Source organism: Lygodium microphyllum, chromosome 18 (genome assembly GCF_053477565.2).
Source record: "Lygodium microphyllum isolate KBCC chromosome 18, Lygodium_microphyllum_v1.1.10, whole genome shotgun sequence".
NCBI classification, from domain to species: domain Eukaryota; kingdom Viridiplantae; phylum Streptophyta; class Polypodiopsida; order Schizaeales; family Lygodiaceae; genus Lygodium; species Lygodium microphyllum.
Window position 1 is genome coordinate 106,947,471 of NC_141152.1, and position 22,086 is coordinate 106,969,556.

Below are 22,086 nucleotides of genomic sequence, written 5' to 3' on the forward strand. Positions count from 1 at the left end.
CCTTCTTGGATTCGTTGTCCTCCTTCTTCTTCTTTTTTTCCTTCCCCTTCTTCTGAGAGGCTTGACCAACCAAAGCCTCCGATTTGGAAGCATTCTATCCCTTCAATTGTTCCTCTTGGTCCAAGACCATAGGAACCAACTCTTCCCATAGAAGATTCGACTCCCGCCTTGATGCGATAAGGGCGGAATAAAAGGTACTGAATCGTGGCGGCAACTAGGACAGTAAAGTGATGGGCATGTATTCGGAGGAAAGAGGCTTCCTTGCATTTTGAACCTGCATCTGAAGCTGCCGAAGCCTGTTGATGTGTTCCCGAAGCGAAGAAGACTTATTCACGGACAAGGTCCGCATCTGCACCTCCAAAGAAACCCTCTTCATCAAGGTCATCCGGTTGTACATCTGGTCGAGCTCCAGCCATATCTCTCGAGCCACCGTCAAGTGCTCGATGTGTGCTATTACGGTTGTAGTGCAAGACAGAAACAGAAAAGATCGAATCCCGGCATTCGGTTTGTCCCAATGAGATTGGGCCTTGGTCAACTTCGCACGAGCATTGGAAGAGAGTTTAGACTCATCCCTGACCGAGGGCGTGTTAATCTCCTCCATCACCAGTTCCGCCAAATCATAAGACTCCAAATTGCCAACATCATCACCCGCCAGATGCTGTAATTGTGACCATCAAGCTTTTGATCCGATGGAAGAGCTGGTAGGACAGGCACCTTCCTGTCCATTATCGCCTGGAACTCCAAATCAGTCTCTGTAGACATGTTAACTTGCCATACCTGCACAAACGCAAAATCAGTCTCCTCTGACTGTGTAAACACAACCTTCTAGGGTTGGTTCCTCCGCTGCCCAAACCTTCTTCAACCACCGGAGGCAATGAAAAGGTAAAATCTACAATGGAAGGCCTCAAACGCAGCCTTCCTCCCCTTCAAACAGCAATAACCTACAGCAAATTCACGGATTAGACTCCTTTCCCGCACGCCCACGCTTGCTTCAGCCTTGATCCGATGCGCAGCCCTCCCGCTTGCCCTCGAATCCTAGAAACACAGCCTTGTGTCGTGTTGAAATCTCCTCTTCCAATAGGTTCAGCCCTCAATTAGTTCATCTTCACCGCTCTGATACCATGTCAGAGTGCAGCGATGTGGAAGCGTAGGACAAAGACTGAGAGAGAGTGAACACAGAGAGGAGAGAGAAAAGGAGACAGTGTAAATGCAGAAAATCTGCAGTGTAGTATGTTGTATAAGAGTGCAGAAATATACACGGGGGCAGAGGAAATATCTGCGTATGTCTCCGACTTGATGACCTTGATCTCTATCAGCCTGAGCACACTCTGTCTCAGCCAACGGATCTCAAGATCAGAATCTGAAGTGAATAGATACTGAAGTGTGCCACAAACCGGCTATAAATAGCCAAAAAAAATAGAAAATAACTGCACCAGGTCGGCTGCAGCCGATTGCAGTAAAACTGACCAACTGCAGTAAAACTGTCTGACTGCAGGTGCTGACGTGGCATCCTGCTGACGTGGCACTGCCGTACTCTGCTGTCCAACGACTGTCCAAGAAATGACTGTCTAACAGACCACACTTGAAATCTGGTCATTAGAAATTGGAAATAATTAAAACTTCTTGTGTCATGAACAACCTTGCAAAAATGTTTATGTGCACGTGTGCGCGTACACACACACACACACACACACACACACACACACACACACACACGCACGTACATATATGCGCATGTGCCATGCACACTTGCACGTACACACAAACACACACACACATTCCACAATTTCTTCACTAGGGATACTTAACCATTAAGCTCATATTCGAGAAGATCTCTTCTATGCCTTAGTTAGGGGATGGAGGTGCACTAGGGATATGTACCGGCCCTGTTAACTACGGAAACGACACCAAACGCCATTTTCATAACACTCTACACATTGAGCCAAGGTGATGCTTAGATTAATTTGACTCAATTTGAGCAAAAAATTGTCCATTCTATCGCTCAATGGTTCACAATATATTTTTTAAATTGTGGGTGATTACTATTGCTAGATGTGGGTGTATTTGTTTAAAGAGAAATCTAGAAATACGAGGCTTTCATGCCCTTTGTTTGCATGGGCGATGTTTGTTGATGCCCTTCTTAATGGTGGCGAATTGGATGAAGTAGACCAAGATTTGTCATGGCAAAGGTCTCTTGTAAATCAGCCTTAAATGCTGCAATTTGACCAGCATTGGTCCTAGTGAAGCATGTCGTCAACATAAAGTGCAAGAATAATAAAACTAGATCCCTCGTGTCGAATGTAAAGAGTAGCCTTTGTAGGGATATTCTGAAATCCAAGATGCAATAGGTGAGAATGCATGCAGGTATATTAAGCCCATTGAGCTTGCGTTAAACCATACAAAACGTTCTTGAGACGATAGTGGTTGTGCTCAAAGCCTTTGATTGCAAATCTTGGAGGTTGAGAGACATATACCTCTTCAGTGAGGTATCCATGGAGAAATGTTGTCTTGATGTCCAACTAATGCACCTCCCAATGATAGTGGGCAGCAAGGGCAATAATACTCTTGATTGTAGTAATGTGAGAGGTAGGGGCAAAGGTCTACCATCTTCTCAAAGTCAATTCCTTGCTGTTGGGCATAGCCCTTTATCAATAGAACCATCTAAATTTCTATTGATAGATACCTATTGCATGCTTTCTATGAGGCAAGTCACATAGCGCCCAAGTATCATTCTAATGGATAGAATCAATCTCTACCTTAATTGCTTCTGCCCAATGATCAATTGAAAAAGCATCTTAATGGCATAAAGGTTCTTTATTGCATGCTATAGCCAGCAATGCACATGCAAGAAGATTACCTTGTCCCTTGCAAGCAGAGGCTTGTGTGCAAGCAGCCAAAGAAAGAGGTTGCAAGCATAGGCTTGTGTGTAGGTAGCCAAAGGAAGAGTGTCTAGCAGCCAAGGAGGGACTCTTTTGGGCTGCTGAATTTCAGCCTTTGTGTGCTCCAAGTGATCATGAATAGGGTGTTTCTTGTCGAAGAAGGTATGATGATGTTGTTGTGGTTGTAATTAGGTTGAATAGGCTGTTGTAATGTATTTGCAGGTGGTGGAAATGAAGGCTAAGGAGAAGCCATGGAACCATTATGGAAAAGTGATAGTCGGCTGTTAAAGATGTTTGAAGCATCAATGATAAGCTGTTTTTGACAGTCTAGTAAGGGGAGAAGCATTTTCAAGAAATAGAACATCTCGACTGACAATAATCTTGCTTGTAGAGGGTTGATAAAGGCTATCCTTTGTTTTCAGCATTATATCCAATAAATATGTAGTGAACAGTCTTTTCTTCTACCTTTTCAAAGAAGGCACATGAGCATACGCCAATGAGCTGAAAGTCCTCATATGGGGAGAGAGAGAGAGAGAGAGAGAGAGCTTGGAGCCAATCCATGCTCATTAGGAGTGATGGTGCGTAAAGCTCTTGCGGGACACTTGTTCAAAAGATAAGCATCGCATAGAATAGCATCAAACCAAAAAGAATTAGGTAAATTCATGCTTTTCAGCATGCATCTTGCCATCTCCATGAGTAACCTATTCCTTGAATCCGCTACTCCATTTTGTTGTGGTGAGTAAGGGATGGTGCATTGATGATCAATAACTCGAGATGCAAGATACTCTAAAAATTGTTTGGAAAGATATTTACTGTCACGGGGACATGAATTTTTGAGACGCTTTAATCTTGTTGATAACATTTAATTAAGTTACTAATAAAACATGCAAGGTTGTTTGGCACATGTGATGCAAATGGCAATTATTTCATGGTAATAGGCCAGGGACCTTCAGGATGCAGTGGGTATCAAGGGCAAAAGTTATGCTAGCTAGCCTTTGGTGATAAGTTGGTGTCAATTTTCACCTAAGAGAGTTGTTTCCCCAATAAGTGTCAGTGGTGACACTAGCGACTAGCATTAATTAATTAATTAATACCTGTCCAGAGGTTGGGGACCAATCCAGGTTGCAAATGGCCTAGCCAATTTGATTATGGATGGGCACATTTAATTTTGGGCAAGGTTAGGAGGGCTGAAATTAATTTTGAGATTTATTTAATTATGAAAATTAATTTAATGCTTGGCTAATGCTGAAAATTGAGTTTAGAAGCTGCTACTTGGCAAAAATACCCATGCAAAATTGAGAAAACGTTTTTGGGCCTCGTTTCAGCCATTCAGAGAGTTTCCACACAGAGAGAGAGAGAGAGAGAGAGAGAGAGAGAGAGAGAGAGAGAGGGTTTACGAAAAAAAAAGAGAGAGAGAGAAGGTGATGCAGATTAGAATTCAGACCAATTTTCAGCCATTTGCTGCAAGAGATAGTAGCCAGAGGCCCTAGGGGATCAGGCATCAACAAGAGGACCATCAAGATGAGGCAACAATATCTTGAGGCTGACGTCCGTAGTTTTGGGCCTCCTTGGCAGTAGCCAGCAGCTATAGCAGCAAATTTGACAAGCTGCAAGGAGAATTCAGCCATTTTGTGTGAGGAATCTTTGAATTTTCTCTCTCTGGCATTCTCTCACCTATTCCATCCCATTCTTAAGAGATCTTAGCTTATCTCAGCTATTTGGAGTAGATCTAGCCAAATTTGGTGGACAACAAAGGGAAATTTGCTGTTAACCCGTAGAAATTAGGGTTTAACAGCCACCTTGGAACTTGTGTCATCGGTAGAAGGCAATGCACACTGAATTTAGCACCTGAAATTTATGAAATTATCAAGGAATTTGAATATCATCCCATGCTTTGTGAATTTGAGGCAACATTTGGCCTTTTGAGGTCCAATTAGTGCAAATCCTGGGTGAAATTCAATTGGCCCCCAATTTTTGTGTTGATTGCATCTACAGCAAGGGGCTTTTGGATCAACCAAGGAGATTACGGAATCTTAGCTTGTATCTAGTCCATGAGTCATTAAAGTTAAAGAAATACCAAAAGGGATTTAGTTTTTGCGCCAACAGGGTGTTTACTATCCAAGATTATAAAGGTGAAGTGCATATTTCAGTTTATGTTTATTTACTGATTGCTATAATTAAGTGCTTGATCAGGAATGACCACCCTATGTGAGAAGGGAGGCTAGTCTTATGGTTCCATTGCTAGGATTAAGTGGAAGAGGCTTGTGAAATTTTGAGATGCTTTAATCTTGCTAATAAGAGTTGATTAAGTTACTAATCAAATGTGCAAGGTTGTTTAGCACATGTGATGCACATGGTAGTTATTTCATGGTAATAGGCAAAGGAACCAAAGGATGTAGTGGGTGTCAAAAGGCAAAAGTGGTGACAAGTTATGCTAACGGGGCTTTGGTATTCTTTTTTGAAATCTAACGAGTCCTACTGACATGCCGATGCCCTCACCCCCACCATCGCAACCCTGTCAACCCCCCCGCTGACTGGCGTCGCGCCCCCCGTCCCTCTTGCTTGCCGCTTGCCATCGCGTTGCTCCCCCCGTCGCAGCGTCAAGCCGTGCCACCCATCCTCGCTACCACGTTGTGTTCCTGGGTCCTCCTCCTCGTCATTTTGCTGGGCCTCCCCCCACTGCCATGACTTTGGGCATCAGGCAGCACATTGCATGGGTTTCAGAGCCAAGGCGGCTCCGCCAACAAGCCTGCAGGTAGACGCTGACGGCTTCACACGGGCCTAGAGATGACAAAGAGGGAGATTGCAGGGGAGGCCGCAGCCAGCTCATCAGACAGAGCCTCGGCAGCAAGGAGCAGGAGGACAAGTGATGCCTCCTTGGCGGCAGAGCACTCCGCAGCCCCCCTTGCCCGTCCCACCCTGTAGGATCGTAGTCCCCCACATCCACCATTGGTGCCATAGACTACCTCACCTGAGATCCCATAGCCCCCACACCCACCCCCCTCCACTTCCCATGGATCCCTTATTGACCCTGGCCTACAGCGCCCCCTCTCTTCCAGGGCCACTAGTCCCCTCCCACACCCGCCACTTACCTCGGACCACCCCACCATCCCCCGATCTTCCCCCCCCCCCCCCAACCACCTCTCGTGCCGAGCACACCCCTTGATCCGCACCTGGTATAGGTGATCCCCCCCCAAACCTACCCCCCTTCTCCCACAGGAGGTGATGAGCCACACACGCCTACATCCTCCTCGCACCAGCAGTCTTGCCCTCCCCACAGCCACGAGCTCATCTGCCTTTGCTGCCCGCCACACCTTCCCGAGACAGGCGCAATTGTTACCACAAGAGTTCTTCCGCAGTGGCCCGTGGTCCTACTCGAGAGTTGCGGAGCGTGGAGAGTTCCCACTACCTCTAGAGGTGGGGATCTTCGTGGTTCGTAAGTCAAGGAGGGGCAAGGTCCATCTACTAGCACCACCGGATGGACCAAACTATACCTTTTTCCTTCAGTCCTCTCACTCAAAGGATTGGACCACGACACAAATAGAGGAGGTGAAGAGTCAAGTGGTGGCGGACCACATCTGCTAGTGGATGGGAGAAGAATGACTAGCACTGTTTGCACAGCAATGGCCAGGTTGCATGATGGACATTAATTGGTGGGTTGGTGTCGAGGTCCCACACTTGAGCATTATCTTACGAGCCCCTCCACAGTGGAGAGCTTCGATGGATGTGATCGAGTGGCCCTTGGCACAGGCGGCCGGTTTCTACTAGTATACAAAGTAATGACTCTCAACATGGCTGATAGATGGATTGGTAGTTCCACCTGGACCATCTATCACCCCTATGGTCTGCGAGAGGGCCACCATGGGGGATTGGAGCTCACTGTCCAGGCCTATGGCAAAGCGTACTTGCATGCCCCATAGTTCTTCCTCCTCATCAGCAGCTTTCACACCGAACAGATGCCTGAGTCACAGGTTTCCCCATGATCTTACACCTCGCATCTTGGAATGTGAATAGTCTCCACTATTGTGGGACACGAGGTTCTAGGAAGTTGATTTTTCGGCAGGAGTTGCAGCCGGCCCTTTCTACTTCTGCAGGAGTATAAGCTCACCCCCACCCAAGCCCATCGGGTAGGGAAGGTTCTCCTAGGCAGGTCACACACCTATTGGGAATACGCCATCGATGCCCACGGTAGGAGTGGAGGCGTATACACCTCTATTGGCTCGAGCCTTACCGCCTGCCTATGGGATCATGGGGCGATTGTGGCAGGGAGGCGTCTATGGGTCAGGTTGGATATTGGGGACTCGTGCCTCAGAGTCCTCAATGTCTATGCCCCCAGTGAGGTTAGGGCATGCAACGGGTTCTGGGTGGAGATTACATCAGGACTCCCAGAGGTGGACTCTTGGATTGTTGGAGGAGACTTCAACATTTTGGAGGCCTTAGAGGACCAGTAGGGTAGAGTTAGAAACTATCGGGGTATGGCAGGGGAGGAGTAGAAGGCATTGGAGGTCTTCCTACTGGCAGTAGGAGCTCGCGATGCTTGGAGAGACCCAGCTTTCCACAGGAGGGAAAGGTCGTTGGACTTCCCATGGAGATACAGGCGGCTAGGCGGAGTCTTGCTGTTGGAGCGGTTGGATAGGTTCTATGTGGGAGAGTGGGGATGCTCTCGCGGAGGCCACATAGGGCAGTTGGTTGGCACCACTCTGTCCGATCATTGCCCGGTCCTCCTGATACTTGATCCCCCAGCATCTTCCCTATGTACATGATCCTGTCGGATCCCTGACTCGATGTACAGGAAAGAGGAGGTGAAGAGACAGATTGAGCAGATTTGGACTAGGGAGTGGAGCAAGATGGACCGGATCGTAGAGGAGGTTGCAGAGGCCGAGTCGAGCAGTATTTGCCAAGAGACATCCCTACAGGCGAGACAACAGTGTTGGGAGGAGGAGAGAGCACTCCAGCAGGACCTAGTAGCCACGCAGAGATTATTATAGGAGACACCAGGGGATCCCATCCTCCACGCATAGGATTTGCGCGCATGAGCAGCCATCACCGGCCTAGAGGACAGGCGCTTGGAGTTCTCATTCCACATCTCAGCAGCCTTCTAGACGCAGAAGGGGGACACGATGTGTAGGGAGTTCTTTTAGGCACATCAGCCCCGCACCTCAGGAAAGCAAATACACAGCACTCGGGATCAATATGGGAGGATTCGCTCTAGCCCAGACAAGGTGATGGAGATTCCCACCGACTACTACAGACGCCTTTTCCAGTAGGAGATAGCCTCATCCAGAGGACAACGTTGTAGATAGCAGGTCTGGGATCACATCATGTCCCTCGTTATTGAGATGGGACGCTCCCTCCTAGCCCCCTTCACAGAGAAGGAATTAGAGGAGGCTTTCCAAACACAAGACGAGCAGAAATGCTCGGGAGAGGATGGCCTCTCTAAGGCCTTTTTCACCACCTTCTGGGAGGTAGTGAAGGACCCCTTATTATTGGTTTTCCAGGAGATTTTCAGTTTAAGTTGGATGCCAAGGAGTTTATCGGCAGGTCTTATCAGTCTCCTTCCCAAAGGGGGAGACTGGTTGGAGCTATCCCAATGGAGACCGATCACCTTGTTGCCAGTTGTCTATAAGGCATTGGCAAAGATGATTGGTAGGCGACTCTGCTCCGTGCTTCCAGACATCATTCATGACACATAGACAGGCTTTGTCCAAGCTAGGAGGATCCTAGACAATGTCTTTACCTTCTTTGAGGCGACAGAGTGGGCCCAGCACAGTGGTTAGGGATTGACTGTACTACTCCTGGATTTTGAGAAAGCCTATGACAGGGTGGATTGGGACTTCTTGGAGGGCAGCATGGAGAGGTTGGGCTTCCCCTAGGCATGGATCCATGGGGTCTTTGCACTCTACAGATCGGCTACTAGCAGGGCTCTCATAGGTGGCAAGAGAGTGGAGGAGTTTGTGCTGGAGAGATCAGTATGGCATGGCTGCCCACTGGCCCTGTATCTATTCCTACTCATTGCAGAGGCGATGTCTCACTTTCTCAAATCATGTGTGAGTGGGTTATGCGGCCTCCAACTTTCAGTGAGAGAGGAGACGGAGCTGTTAGACTCAGAGTATGCAGATCATACAATACTTTACATAGAGGACGATTAGTTGATGCTGGAGAGAGTGAGACTAGCTCTCGAGGTGTTCTGTATTGCCGCAGGAGCGAAAATCAACTGGCGGAAGTCAGTTTGATTTCTTACAGCCCGGACTCTAGTACGGAGTGGGGCGTCCACTTGGGATTTAGATGGGTGTGCCGAGGACAGACCGTCCGCTACCTAGGGTTCCAAGTGGGACTTGAGATTACCCTCGCTCAACAGTTTCTCCAAGTCCTCGACTCTATTTGGAGGAAACTGACCTACTGGTGTACTGCTCACCTCTCCCTAGCGGGCCGAGCCCTGTTGGTCAACCAAGTCCTCCTAGCGATGGCTTGGTACATCGCCTTATGCTGGTGCTTGTCCTCATTTTGTGTTGCACAGCTTCGCTACCTAGTGCGGAATTTCCTCTAGGCCGGGTCGAACGGTTCCAGGGACTCTCGGGCCAAGGTGGCGTGGGCGACCATCATCCGCCATCGATCAAAGCGAGTGCTTGGGATCATTGACCCAGAGTATCAATGTATTGACCCTTTGGATAAGCTTGTAGACCGTGGTCTCACACCAGGAGGGTAGACCTGGAAGATCCTGCTGTAGGAGGGCCTCCAAGAGTGCAGACCGAGCCTTGGCGGAAATTTGAGACCGTCCTTGAGATGGATCTTCACAACGACCCAGATCACATTCCCTAGATCCCCCTTCCTACGTAGCTTACTTCATGTGTGGCATGGCCTCTGTAAGGCCCTAATTCAAGGCCCCCTAGCTTGCCAGGAGAAGATAGAGTGTCAGTCGGTGTTTTGGAATCCCTAGGTCAGAGATCAGGAGGGGGTACAGATTGGCGAGCGCCTCCACATCCAGTGGGCTGGCTGGGAGGCCGGCGTGGCTTGCACCATCAGGACCTGGAGAGAGGGATATAGGTTGGTGGATGAGGAGGTGTTGCAGCGGGCATCGTGTTTCCAAAGAGGAATCATGTTGAGAAGGGAGATTGACGTAGCAATACCTTAGGAGTGGCTTGGCCCCTTGGTACGAGAGCCGGTAGAGCTTGGGGAGGTATGGGCCGCTAAGTTTTCACCAACAGGTATCCCCCTATAGGTGGCAGGAGGAGTGGGTGGCACCTTGCATGGGACTTTCTTCACCGTTCAGGAGGGGGGGCATGTGGCCCTTGACAGAGGGCAGCAGGATGAGGGGATAGTTGTCCTTTCGTAGAGGAGGATATGGGCCGCTAAGTTTTCAAACGACAGGTATCTCCTTATAGGTGGCAGGTAGAGTGGGCGGCACCTTGCATGGGACTTTCCTCATCGTTCAGGAGGGGGGGCGTCCGGCCCTTGACAGAGGGCAGCAGGATGAGGGGATAGCTGTCCTTTCGTGGAGGAGGATTCGGGTAGTGGGCCTTCAGGGGAAGACATGGCGACTGGACCTCTATGTTTTTTGGGAGGAGCTCCGGGAGTGGCGCCTTTGAATTTGGGAGGGTAGACCACTTGATGAGCTGGAGTGGGACCCGGGTGAGTGGTTATGGCCGGCCACAGCTGTGACCAAGAAGCCATCGAGGTTCTCGGAGTACACAGCAAGGATTAGCAGACATGTGCTGATGCAGGAAGACATGGATTGGGCGTCGTCGCGTAGTAGGTACTAGGCGGAGCACAGCATCACGAATGCTTTCGGACGGACTTTCTGGCGCCGCCTATGGGACAGCTGGAGGCCGAGGAGGGTATTGTACTTCGTATGGCTAGTGGCACATGGAGGCTTGGGAGTAGGGAGTTGGTTAGCCTAGATGTAGAAGGATGGAGGATGTAAACATTGCACACAGCAGCTTCTGGAAACCCCAAAGCACTGCCTTTGGTCGTGTGAGGTGGCATAGCTAGTGTGGAGAGGAGCATGCCGCATCCTCCGCCACATAGCACCCAGCCTTGGATGAATCTCATGGGAAGCTTTTTGCTGGCAGGCACTCAGCCAGGCTCGTCATCTTTTGTATGAGGCTAGGATGCAGGACACACGATCTTCCTTATTGAGGCTGGGTCGTGCGCAGTAGTCGGCTTGGAGACTCTACCCATTCGCTAGGTACTGGAGCCCACAACAGGCCGCTTTGAGGTATGGGAGATCGTAGGAAGTTTCACTGGATGGCATGTCTGGAAGGCGTGGTGTCAGGAGGTTTTTGGAGGAGAGAGACTTTTTGTTCATGCAACTTTGGCAGAGCTCTGGACCTCCATCATCCACTCCCTTCGCGGCCGATGGGACCAAGTGCAGGGCAAGTCTTGAGCTCGTCAGGAGCTCTGTCTTCAATTCATGCGTACCTGGGGCTGTCAAGACTTGTTTTTTGTGATGCAAGCAGGCAGCCCCATATGGCGATACACCCCCCTCCATGGCTTCTTTCCCCCATCCCCCCTAGACCGCCTTGAGAGGCCTATATATTTGATATTTCTGTGACTCTGTATCAGCTCCAGCTAGTCTGTTGAGCAGGAGCACTTCTTTTATTCAAGGTTTTTCTGAAGTAATATAATTAGCCACACTTTATTTGCAAAAAAAAAAACGGGGCTTTGGTGGTCAGTTGGTGTGAGTTTTGACCGTATGACAGTTGTTTAGCTAGTGTCACTGATGATTATAGACCTCTCGATTGGTTATTCATTTTGGCTTTGTAATAGACTTCCTCTAGTTACATATTTTGAGACATGGAAGTCCCCTATAGGGCTACTTTGTATTTTGAATTTTGCCTTGGGATATGTTTTTCAAGTCTTATTAATAGAATTTTTTCGTATTTTGAATTTTGCCTTGGGATATGTTTTTCAAGTCTTATTAATAGAATTTTTTCTCTTCTCTAGAAAAAAAAAAGCTAACAGCTGGATCTAAAGTTATTCAGTTTTGTAAATTTACATTGTTGTAGGGAGTTGATGTAGCTGCATGAAATCAAGCCTAAATATTTGAAGTGCTTTGACCAACCATATGGATGTGTAAGCTAGCATATGCATAATGGGATATACTAATTAAGATACATAACATGTCATAGATGGTTATTATCATCCCATGATGGTTAGGCCTCAATCTAAAGTTGCTTTACCCTCAAGCTGCCCCACACACAACCTTCTAGCCATTGCATGTCCCCACTTCACACAAAAGGGGAAATATCCTAGTGATAGTCACCTCAAACCACACACCCTGCCTTCTTATGTTCTTCACAAATAGCCTTCCTAACCACCTAGTTCCCTCTCTCCCCCAAGCTCTTCATTGACTCTCCCTCCCTCCTCCAAACTCTGCTTGTTGTTCCTCCTCCTACCTCTCCTTCCCTTCAACAATTCCACCTATTTTATTTATTTTTAATTATTTTTCCCCTCCTCACTTCTCCTGATTCACTTTCAACCTCTTGTCCTTCCTCACCACCTAACCTTCCCTCTACGGATTTCTTCCATTCCTTCTATATCCTCGCCTACCACCATCCCCCTTCCTCCTTTGTAGCAATCGTTTAAACCGTTCCCTTACCTCATAGTAAACTTATCAAATATAGGCAAGCAGCCCCTTTAGTCAAGGGTTACAAACCTATGCAATCAAAAGTGATGGCCTTTGATACTAGCACGACCCAATATTAGTCACAAACCAACCACCTGGACACCTTCCTTTTAGTGCAAAAATTTCAATCAGTATGAGCTACACAATACTCTACGATTATAGCCTTAAGTAGGATAAGGAGTTGTACCCCCTCCTATGCTGAGTTTCATGATTGGTTACAATTGACTATTCATTGTAAAGAAATGCTATAGGAAGCATAGAGAAACATAGAAAGTACGACCATATCATGAAATAGTCTGATGTTGCTCAATGATGGTGAGTGACCACGGTATTATGCAATGGGGACCTTGAACCTCCATGTCTCTAAGACCTTGGTAGGGTGGGCTAGCAGTGATACCAGAGATGTTGAGAAGAGATCCTAGAGTCTATGGTACTCGTGATAGATCCTGAATTACAACAGCATTTTGGTGGGGCTGACGATGATATGGACAATAACGGAGGAGTAAAATGGAGTCGTCATGAACACAATGTCATGGATGACTCCAAAACGAAGTGGGGAGGCTCAGAAATGGCAGCTTAACGAGCAGCACATGATGAAGATCTGATGACATCAGCTGGTCGTCCTTCATGTGCAGAAAATGAGAGCTCATCTGCTGAAAACAAAGCTGCAGCAAGTTGCGAGGATGATGGACAGCAAGTGACAGTCTCTAGAGGATGACAATGGGATGGGCAGCAGCAAAACAATGATCTCCAGCTGATAACAATGTCCTTCAAGCATGGCAGTAGTGAAAAGGCAGCTGGGTGGCAACTACTGATGGGGTGTGGGAAACAAAGGAGATGGGCGATGGCTAACGACTGAAGGTCAGATGATGGATAATCGTGAATGAAAGTGGATTCCCACAACATGTCCTTTCCTGGGGGATTTTTGGGCATTTTTCATACTGCCAAAAATAGTACTTTTTGGGGTTGTTTTTACGAAGTAAAACTATGATAAAATTGTGCTTGTTATGGGACCAGCTCAAGCTTATAGATTAATGTCTTGGTATGGCTTCTTGGAGTGGCATACTTGATCCTAGAGGTTGTGTGCCCTGTTGCATCCCTTGGATGATAATGCATAATAGACAACCCCCTGGCTTAGGCCCCGCAACACCAGTCCTGACTTGCTCTGAGAATGCCACACTTGGTCCGAGTGAGTTTTCACCAAACTTTCCCAATCAATGGACGCTCTTCAAGATTGGAGCACAAATTAGTAGATAGGGTGGACACTATTTGCTTTGATTATATTAGGTTCCTATCACATCATTGTAGACTCTAGAAGCACTCCTACTTGCACATTGGCCAACATTTTATCATGTGAGTGGTGCTGCCCATGTCAACATTTCTTTGTAGAAGTACAATGCCTTCTCTCAAGGCCATTGGAGCTTCATCACCTCTCAAGCTGCTTGGAGACTATCTCTGGGCCTGAACCACAGAGCAAAAGACAAGTTTTAAGTCGTGTGCTCGGTGGGTTATATGCTGTCCATGCCATACCACTAGAGACTCCAAAGCAGTCCCTACTTGCACCTTGACTGATGTCACCCTGTGCAGTTCTCCCACAACCAAACCTTCTTCTTAGAGTTATAGTTGCTACTCTAAAGGCATTCTTTAGCTTGCAAGTTAGTTGAAGAATGACCACCTGTCAGGCTACCTTCTGCAGTAGCTCTAATGGGATGCTTAGCTTAAGTCCTGACAGCTTCCAATAAATTGAGGAGGTCCTTATGAAGTACTTGTTGAGCCTTCACACCACAATACCTTTCTTCAAGAGATGGACACAAGGATTTCTTCTGCCTTGGGAGATGGTGTTGCAAGCACCACCTCCTTCCTTGAGGCGGTTGAGAGTTTCACTCCCTTACTCTTAGAGATTAGCAGCACGCTCGAATTCGTAGTATAGAGAGGGAGTGTCCAACATGGTTTCTGTGAAGAATGGATCCCTCCATTACCTTTGAATGAGGATGATAGTCCCTTCACACATTGGTATGCCTCCCTTTATCCATCCTCTTTCCTACTATCGATTGAGAGAAGCTAGTGGAGACTTTGGCCTCCCAATGTTTGAGTTGTAAGAGCATGGACACGTGGTGGCAGTTTTCCTTAAACTGCAGGCAGGTAGAGCCAGGGAATTAGTGCTTGGAGGAGATTAGAGGGGTAGAGCTAGGATGAGGGTTGTGGATGAAGATGCCTTGTAGGAGCAAGATGAAGATATAGAGGAGAAAGGAGGTGAAGAGGAGGAAGAGAACACCAGAAACAAGGTCAGTGAATCTGGAATCATGAGCCTTCAGCCCAAGTTCAGACTTCCCCCCGCTCTGTCAATGGTGATTTAGAGATCTAAGAGGCCCCAACTCGAGGCCAAAGAGAACACATTGGAATTTGGAATTCCTAAACTGTTGGAGACCAACCAATCTTTTGGGGATGCTTAGCTAGAGTTCTAGTGGGGCAGCTTTTGAAGTCCAGTAAGATTACAAGATTTTATCCATCACATCAAGTTATGGCATACCTTGAACAGAGATGCTTTGTTCCTTTTGGACATTCACAAGCACTGAGATGCACTAACCTGGCCCTAAGCAGGGGTACGTTTTAGGGGTTCATGATTTTATCTGTAACTTCACAATGTGTAAAAGAAAACTTCATGTTGGTGAAGTGTAACCTATTATGATAGTCTTTACATATGTTTTGCATTTTGCAGGTTTCCTCCTCCTGTCATACCTCCAGATTTTGTACCGATGCATAAGTTCTTGGATTCCTTAGATTCAGAGAGAAATTTGTTGCAATCTGAGCCTGCTGAAGTGATTCCACCTGAAGACATGATGTTGTGTAAGATGATTGAAGGTGTGGCCACATTAATTGCAAAAGGTGGCCTGACACTTGAAAACCTTATGAAGGAAAAGAGATCTGATGACTCGAGGTTTGCGTTTCTCTTTGGAGGCAACGGTCATGAGTATTATAGGCGTAAACTTTGGGAGGAACAACAGAAGGTTATGAAATGTGGAAAGGAAGTTGTACCACAAGTTTCAAGCAAGGTTGCAGGCCTAGATTCTGCACAGCGAGGAGAAATCCTTGGAGAGAGACCTTTGGAACGGACAACAATTACACCCTTGATTAGCTCGAAAGATCGTGAACGTTTGCAGTCAGCTCTGTCGAGTACTTTTACTAAGTCTGCTTCCCAGGTGTCCTAGATGTGTTATTGCCTCTTTTCATTCTGTTTCTGCTTATCTTCGATCCTGTTATTTTTTATATCATCATGAAAGTTATTTGAGTTTCACTTGGTTTTTTGCACATATCTATATTCATGTCCACATCAATATATACATATATATGTTCATATATATGTACGTTGTTACGACACAGACACTAGGAGTACGTACAGCTACATATGTCACATGAGAATTGGATAGACCTCAGTATGATATTTTGCACGAGTGCTTTTGAGCTTTTGGCTGAATTCTCTTTGAGTGTTCAGCAACTTTGTATATGGATAACTAGTACAAGATTTCTCCATCAAATATGTATGTCTGACTAGTCTAGGCAGGCAAAGTATATATCTGTGTTATACATGTTATGTAAAAGTCAGTTATTGTTAACTGATTTTTAAAGGTGCTTTTGGTGTGGCAACTTGTGGTTGCAGATTGAAGACTCTCTTTTCAAATCTCAACCCTTTAAAGACAATCCTGCCAAGCAGGCAAGATTTGAGCAGTTCTTGAAAGATAAGTTTCAAGGTGGTCTACGAACAGTGCAGTCGACACCATGTAGCCTTCTAACAGAACAGGAACGAGCAAAGGAAAACATTGAATTTGAGGCTGCTTCTCACAACTTTCAAGGATCAAAGGCATCTACAAGTACTCCAGATCCATCCTCTAGTCGATATGTGAAAGATTTGCAAGAGTTGATGAACGATCGTTTCGCTCCACAGACTTCTGACAAGGTCTTTAATTGGAAATTTCTAAGTGAACAAATCTAGCACCTTATATCCAATAACACATCTTTTGTTGCAACTGTATGTATGGAAGATCTAACATTGGTTCAGTGTGATCATGCCTGACTTGGGTGAGCTTGTTGTGTGTATTAGTTTTACTCATAGTTTACGTGCAGCAGGTCCAGCAAAAGAGGCAACGTGATTTAACAGGCATAGGTTTTAATGTTTTATAGGTCCCTCCCCCCCCCCCCCCCCCCCCCCACCCCCCCAATAGGAGGTGATGAGCCCCACACACCTACATCCTCCTTGCACTAGCAGTTCTCCCCCTCCTACACAGCCATCACGTCATCTGCCCCTACCGCTTGTCACACTTTCCAGAGACAGGCACAGCTGTTGCCATAGGAGTTCTTCCGCAGTGGCTCATGGTCCTACTTGAGAGTTGCAGAGTGCGGAGAGTTACCACTACCTCTAGAGGTGGGGATCTTTGTGGTTCGCAAGTCAAGGAGGGGCAAGGTCAATCTACTAGCACCATCGGATGGACCAAACTACACCTTCTTCTTTCAGTCCTCCCACTCAGGGGTTTGGTCGACGACACAAATAGAGGAGTTAAAGAGTTAGGTGGAGGACCACATCTCCCAGTGGATGGGAGATGAAGGACTAGCACTGTTCGCGCAGCAATGGCCTGGCTGCATGATGGACATTAACTGGTGGGCTGGAGCTGAGGTCCCGCATTTGAGCCTCATTTTTCGAATCCCTCCACAGTGGAAAGCTCCGCGGAATGTGATCCAGTGGCCCTTGGCACAGGCGGCCCGTCCAGTGCACAGAGTCACGACTCTCAGCATGGCTGATTGACGCATTGATAGTACCACCTGGAGCATCTATCACCCCTATGGTCCGGCCGAGGGCCATCATGGGGGATTGGAGTTCTCCATCTAGACCTGTGGCAAAGCGCACTTGCATGCTTCATAGTTTCTCCTCCTCATCAACAACTTCCATACCGAATAGATGCCTATTCGGTCAATCACAGGTTTCCCCTTGAGCTTACACCCTTCTTCATGGAATGTGAACAGTCTCCACTACAGTGGGGCACGTGGTTCTAGGAAGTTGATTGTCCGGCAAGAGTTGCTGCCTGCCCTTGTCGGACGTATCGACATCCTACTTCTACAGGAGCAGAAGCTCACACCCACCCAGGCCCAGTGCGTAGGAAAGGTACTCCTGGGCAGCTCCTGCACTTACTAGGAGCACGCCATAGGTGCCCACGGCAGGAGTGGAGGCGTATGCACCTCTACGGCCTGAGTCTCACCGCCTGTGTATGAGACCACGGGACGATAGTGGCAGGGAGGGTTTTATGGATGAGGCTGGACATTGGGGGCTCGTGCTTGGGAGTTCTCAATGTCTAGGCCCCTACCGAGGTTAGGACACGCAGCAGGTTCTGGGTGGAGATCGCGGAGGGACTCCCGAAGGTGGACTCCTGGATCGTTGGAGGTGATTTCAACAACCTGGAGGCGTTGAAGGACCAACAGGACAGAGGCAGAAACCACCACGGCATGGCTGGGGAGGAGCAGGAGGCATGGGAGGTATTTTTACTGGCAGTAGGTGCATGCGATGCTTGGAGAGACCCGGCCTTCCACAGGAGGGAGAGGTCGCTGGACTTCTCCTGGGGATACAGGCGGTTAGCTGCAGTCCTACTGGAGCGGTTGGACAGATTTTGTGGAAGAGTGGGGAGGCTCCCGTGGAGGCCAAATAGGGCAGTTGGCGGGCACCACGTTGTCCGATCACTGCTCGGTTCTCTTGACACTAGACCCCCCAACATCTACCCTAGACACACGATCCTGTCAGATCCCTAACTCGATCTATAGGAGGGAGGAGATGACGAGACAGATAGAGCAGCTTTGGACTAGGGAATGGGGCAGGAGGGATCGGATCACAGAGGAGGTTGCAGAGATCCTAGCTGAATCGACTAAAATCTGCCAAGAGGGAGTCATACAGGCCAGGCAACAGAGTTGGGAAGAGGAGAGAGCAGTCCGACGGGACCTTGCAGCCACCCAAAGATTACTATAGGAGGCACCCGGGAATCCCACCCTCCATGCACAGGAGGTGCGAGCACGAGCAACCATTGCGGGCTTAGAGGACAGGCGCTCAGAGTTCTCCTTCCGCACCTCAGCAGCTTTTTGGGCGCAGAAGGGGGATACGATGTGCAGGGAGTTCTTCCAGGGGCACCAGCCTCGCACCTGAGGAGAGGAGATATGCGGCCTCTGAGGTCAGTGTAGGAGGACTCGTTCTAGCCTAGACGAGGTGATGGAGATTGCCACTGACTACTACGGTCGCCTTTTCCAACAGGAGACAGCCTCAGGTAGAGGACAGCGATGTAGGCAGCTGGTTCGGGATCACATCCCGTCCGTTGTCACAGAGGAGATGGGACACTCCCTTCTAGCCCCCTTCACAGAGAAGGAACTAGAAGAGGCTTTCCATACACAAGACGAGCAGAAATGCCCGGGAGAGGATGGCCTCTTCAAGGCCTTCTTTACTACCTACTGGAAAGTGGTGAAGGACCCTCTCTTGATGGCCTTCCAGGAGATTTTCACTTCAGGACAGATGTCAAGGAGCCTTTCGGCAGGCCTCATTAGTCTTCTTCCCAAAGGGGGAGATCAATTGGAGCTTTCCAAGTGATACCGATCACCTTGTTGTTAGTGGCCTATAAGGCATTGGCAAAGATGATTGGTAGGCGACTACGCCCTATGTTTCCAAACATCATCCATGACACATAAACATGCTTTGTCTAGGATAGGAGACCCGGATTCTAGCACAGAGTGGGGCGCCCACCTTGGATTTAGATGGGTGAGCAAAGGGCAGACCGTCCAGTACCTAGGATTCTAGGTTGGACTCGACATCACTCCCGCCCAGCAGTTTCTTCCACTCCTCGATTCTATTCGGAGAAAGCTGACCTACTGGAGCAGGGTTGGTCTCTCACTAGCCAGCCGAGCCCTGGTGGTTAACTAGGTTCTCCTAGTGACGACCTAGTACATCGCCTTGTGTTGGTGTTTCTCCTCGTCTTGTGTAGTGCAGTTTCGCTGCCTTGTGCGTAACTTCCTTTGGTTTGGGTCCAACGGTTCAAGGGATTTCCGGGTCAAGGTGGCGTGGGCGACCATTATACGGCATCGGTCAGAGGGAGGGCTCGAGATCATGGACTGAGAGTTTCAGAGTATGGCCCTCTTGGGCAAGCTAGTTGTACACAGTCTCACACCGGGAGGGCAGACTTGGAAGGTCCTACTACAGGAGGGTCTTCAGGATTGTAGACCGAGGCTTGGCGGTGAGTGGAGGCCGTCCCTGAGATGGATCTTCACGTCAGCCCAGATCACCCCCCCTAGGTCACCTTTCCTACACAGCTTACTCTGTGTGTGGTAGGGCCTTTGTAAGGCCCTAATCCAGAGCCCCCCAGGTTGCCAGGAGGACATAGACCGCCGTCAAAGATTGGGAAGGGGCACAGATTGGCAAGCACCTCCACATCCAATGGGCTGGTTGAGAGGCCGGCCCGGCTCGTACCATCAGGACATGGTGGGAGGTGTACAGGATGGCGGACAAGGAGGTGTTGCAGCAAGTATCAGTCTGCCAGAGAGGAGTGGAGTTGAGGCGAAGGGAGATAGACGTAGCAATGCCTCTGGAGTGGCTTTCTCCCCCGAGTTGAGTGCTGATAGAGCCCGGGGAGGTATGGGCAGCTAGATTCTCACCAGAGGCATCCCCCTACAGGTGGCAAGGTAGAGTGGGCAGCGCCTTGCAGGGGATTTTCTTCACTGTTCAAGCGGGGGGGCGTCTGGCCCTTGACAGAGGGCAGCAAGATGAGGGATTAGTTTCCCTTTCTTGGAGGAGGATTTGGGTGGTGGGCCTTCAAGGGAAAACATGGCGACTAGACCCCTATGTTCTCTGGAAGGAGCTCAGGGACTGGCGCCTTTGGATGTGGGAGGGTAGACCACTTGATGAGCTGGAGTGGGATCCAGGAGAGTGGCTATGGCCGACCACGGCAGTTGCCAAGAAGCCACCGAGGATCCTGGAATACATTGCCAGGATTGGCAGCCACGTACTAATGTGGGAGGACATGGATTGGGCACTGTCACGTAGCAAGCACTGGGCGGAGCACAGCATCACGGAGCCGTTCCGACGGACCTTTTGGCGCAGCCTATGGGATAGCTGGAGGCCGAGGAGGGTATTGTACTTCTTATGACTAGTGGCACATGGAGTCTTGGCAGTGGGAAGTTGGCTTGCCCAGATGCAGGAGGGAGGTTGTAAGCGCTGCACACAACAGCCTCTAGAAACCCCCAAGCACTGCCTTTGGTCATGTGAGGAGGCGCAGCTCGTGTGGAGAGGAGCTTGCCGCATTTTTCGCCGTATAGCACCCAGCCTTGGATATATTTCATGGGGAGCTTTCTGTTGGCAGGCAGTCAGCCAGGGCCAGCACCTTCTGTATGAGGTCGGGATCAAGGACACAATTTTCATCATCGAGGCAGGGTCCTGCGCAGTGGTCGGCTTGGAGGCACTACCCATCCGTCAGGTACTGGAATCCACAGCAGACCGCTCCGCGTGACCTTAGCAAAGCTTTGGACCTCCATCATCCATTCCCTCCGTGGCTGTTGGGATCAGGTGGAGGGCGAGTCCAGGGCTCGTCAAGAACTCCATTGTCACTTCATGCAAACCTGGGTTGGCGAGGACCTATTTTTTGTGATGCAGGCAGGCAGCCCTAGATGGCGATACACCCCTACATGGCTTCTTGCCCCCATCCCCCCAGACCACCTTGAGAGGCTTGTATTCATGATGTATTTGTGACTCTACATCAACTCCAGCTAGTCTGTTGAGCTTGAGCACTCCACTGTAATCAGTTTTTTTGAGTAATATAATCAGCCACATTTTATTTGCAAAAAAAATAAAGTTTTACAGGATAAGAGGTGAATATTGCTTCTATTATACTGTGTAGAGTGTGCCGAGTGTATGATCAATGTTTTTGATTGAATATTTATTGGGATCAGTCCAGAGCCTTATCAGCTTAGGTTATTTTGCTTCTTCCATTTTTAGGATACCCTTAAATTACTTAAATTCTTTTAAACCCACTGAATATTTCCATCACCTCGTTTTCACTTTTCTGATGTACTTATAAATCTGCATGTTTTTTAGAAGCTTCAAAAACCACAAGAAGGAGAAGAAGAAAGTACCAAACTCCCAAAGAGGGAAGAGAAACCATGGAGACCATTTCCTCTTCTTTGCAAAAGATTCAGTTTGCCAGATCCATATTTAGGAAAGGTAAGTTTCTTAACTTGATTGTGTACTTTCCCACTGCAGTTTGTTATCAACTCAGTTGCTCTTTTAAACTTCTAACTCAACCTCACATTCTGAAGCCTCCCCCACTTGCAAAGCCAAAGAGTCGAACAGAAAGCTTCAGTTTGTCACCAAATCCACCAGCATCTGTTTCCATACCTGATTCTGCTCTACCAGTACAAAGCTCTGTTACATCTGGACCAGAATCAAAAGGCTCAATTCCTACTAATCAGCAAATTGTATCATCTGATACTTTTGAGGATACTCATCAAGCTCCCGTCGAGGAATTTGTTGAGAAACCTGTCGACCTATACAAGGTAAAACAATCACAA

At 48.3% G+C, this 22,086-nt stretch overlaps 1 protein-coding gene across 5 annotated transcripts in view; it reads left to right on the top strand.

Annotated features, from left to right (window-relative positions):
• TGH (SWAP (Suppressor-of-White-APricot)/surp domain-containing protein) overlaps positions 1-22,086 on the top strand; it is a 190,234-nt gene that overhangs the window by 142,985 nt on the left and 25,163 nt on the right. For 4 of the 5 annotated variants that reach the window (XM_087699069.1, XM_087699070.1, XM_087699068.1 and 1 more), the window contains exons 12-15: positions 15,224-15,704; positions 16,163-16,459; positions 21,614-21,739; positions 21,835-22,071. In XM_087699069.1, coding sequence (XP_087555195.1) covers positions 15,224-15,704; positions 16,163-16,459; positions 21,614-21,739; positions 21,835-22,071 — 1,141 coding nt within the window. The remainder of the gene's footprint in view (positions 1-15,223; positions 15,705-16,162; positions 16,460-21,613; positions 21,740-21,834; positions 22,072-22,086) is intronic. The other variant, XM_087699071.1, reaches the window with a different exon arrangement.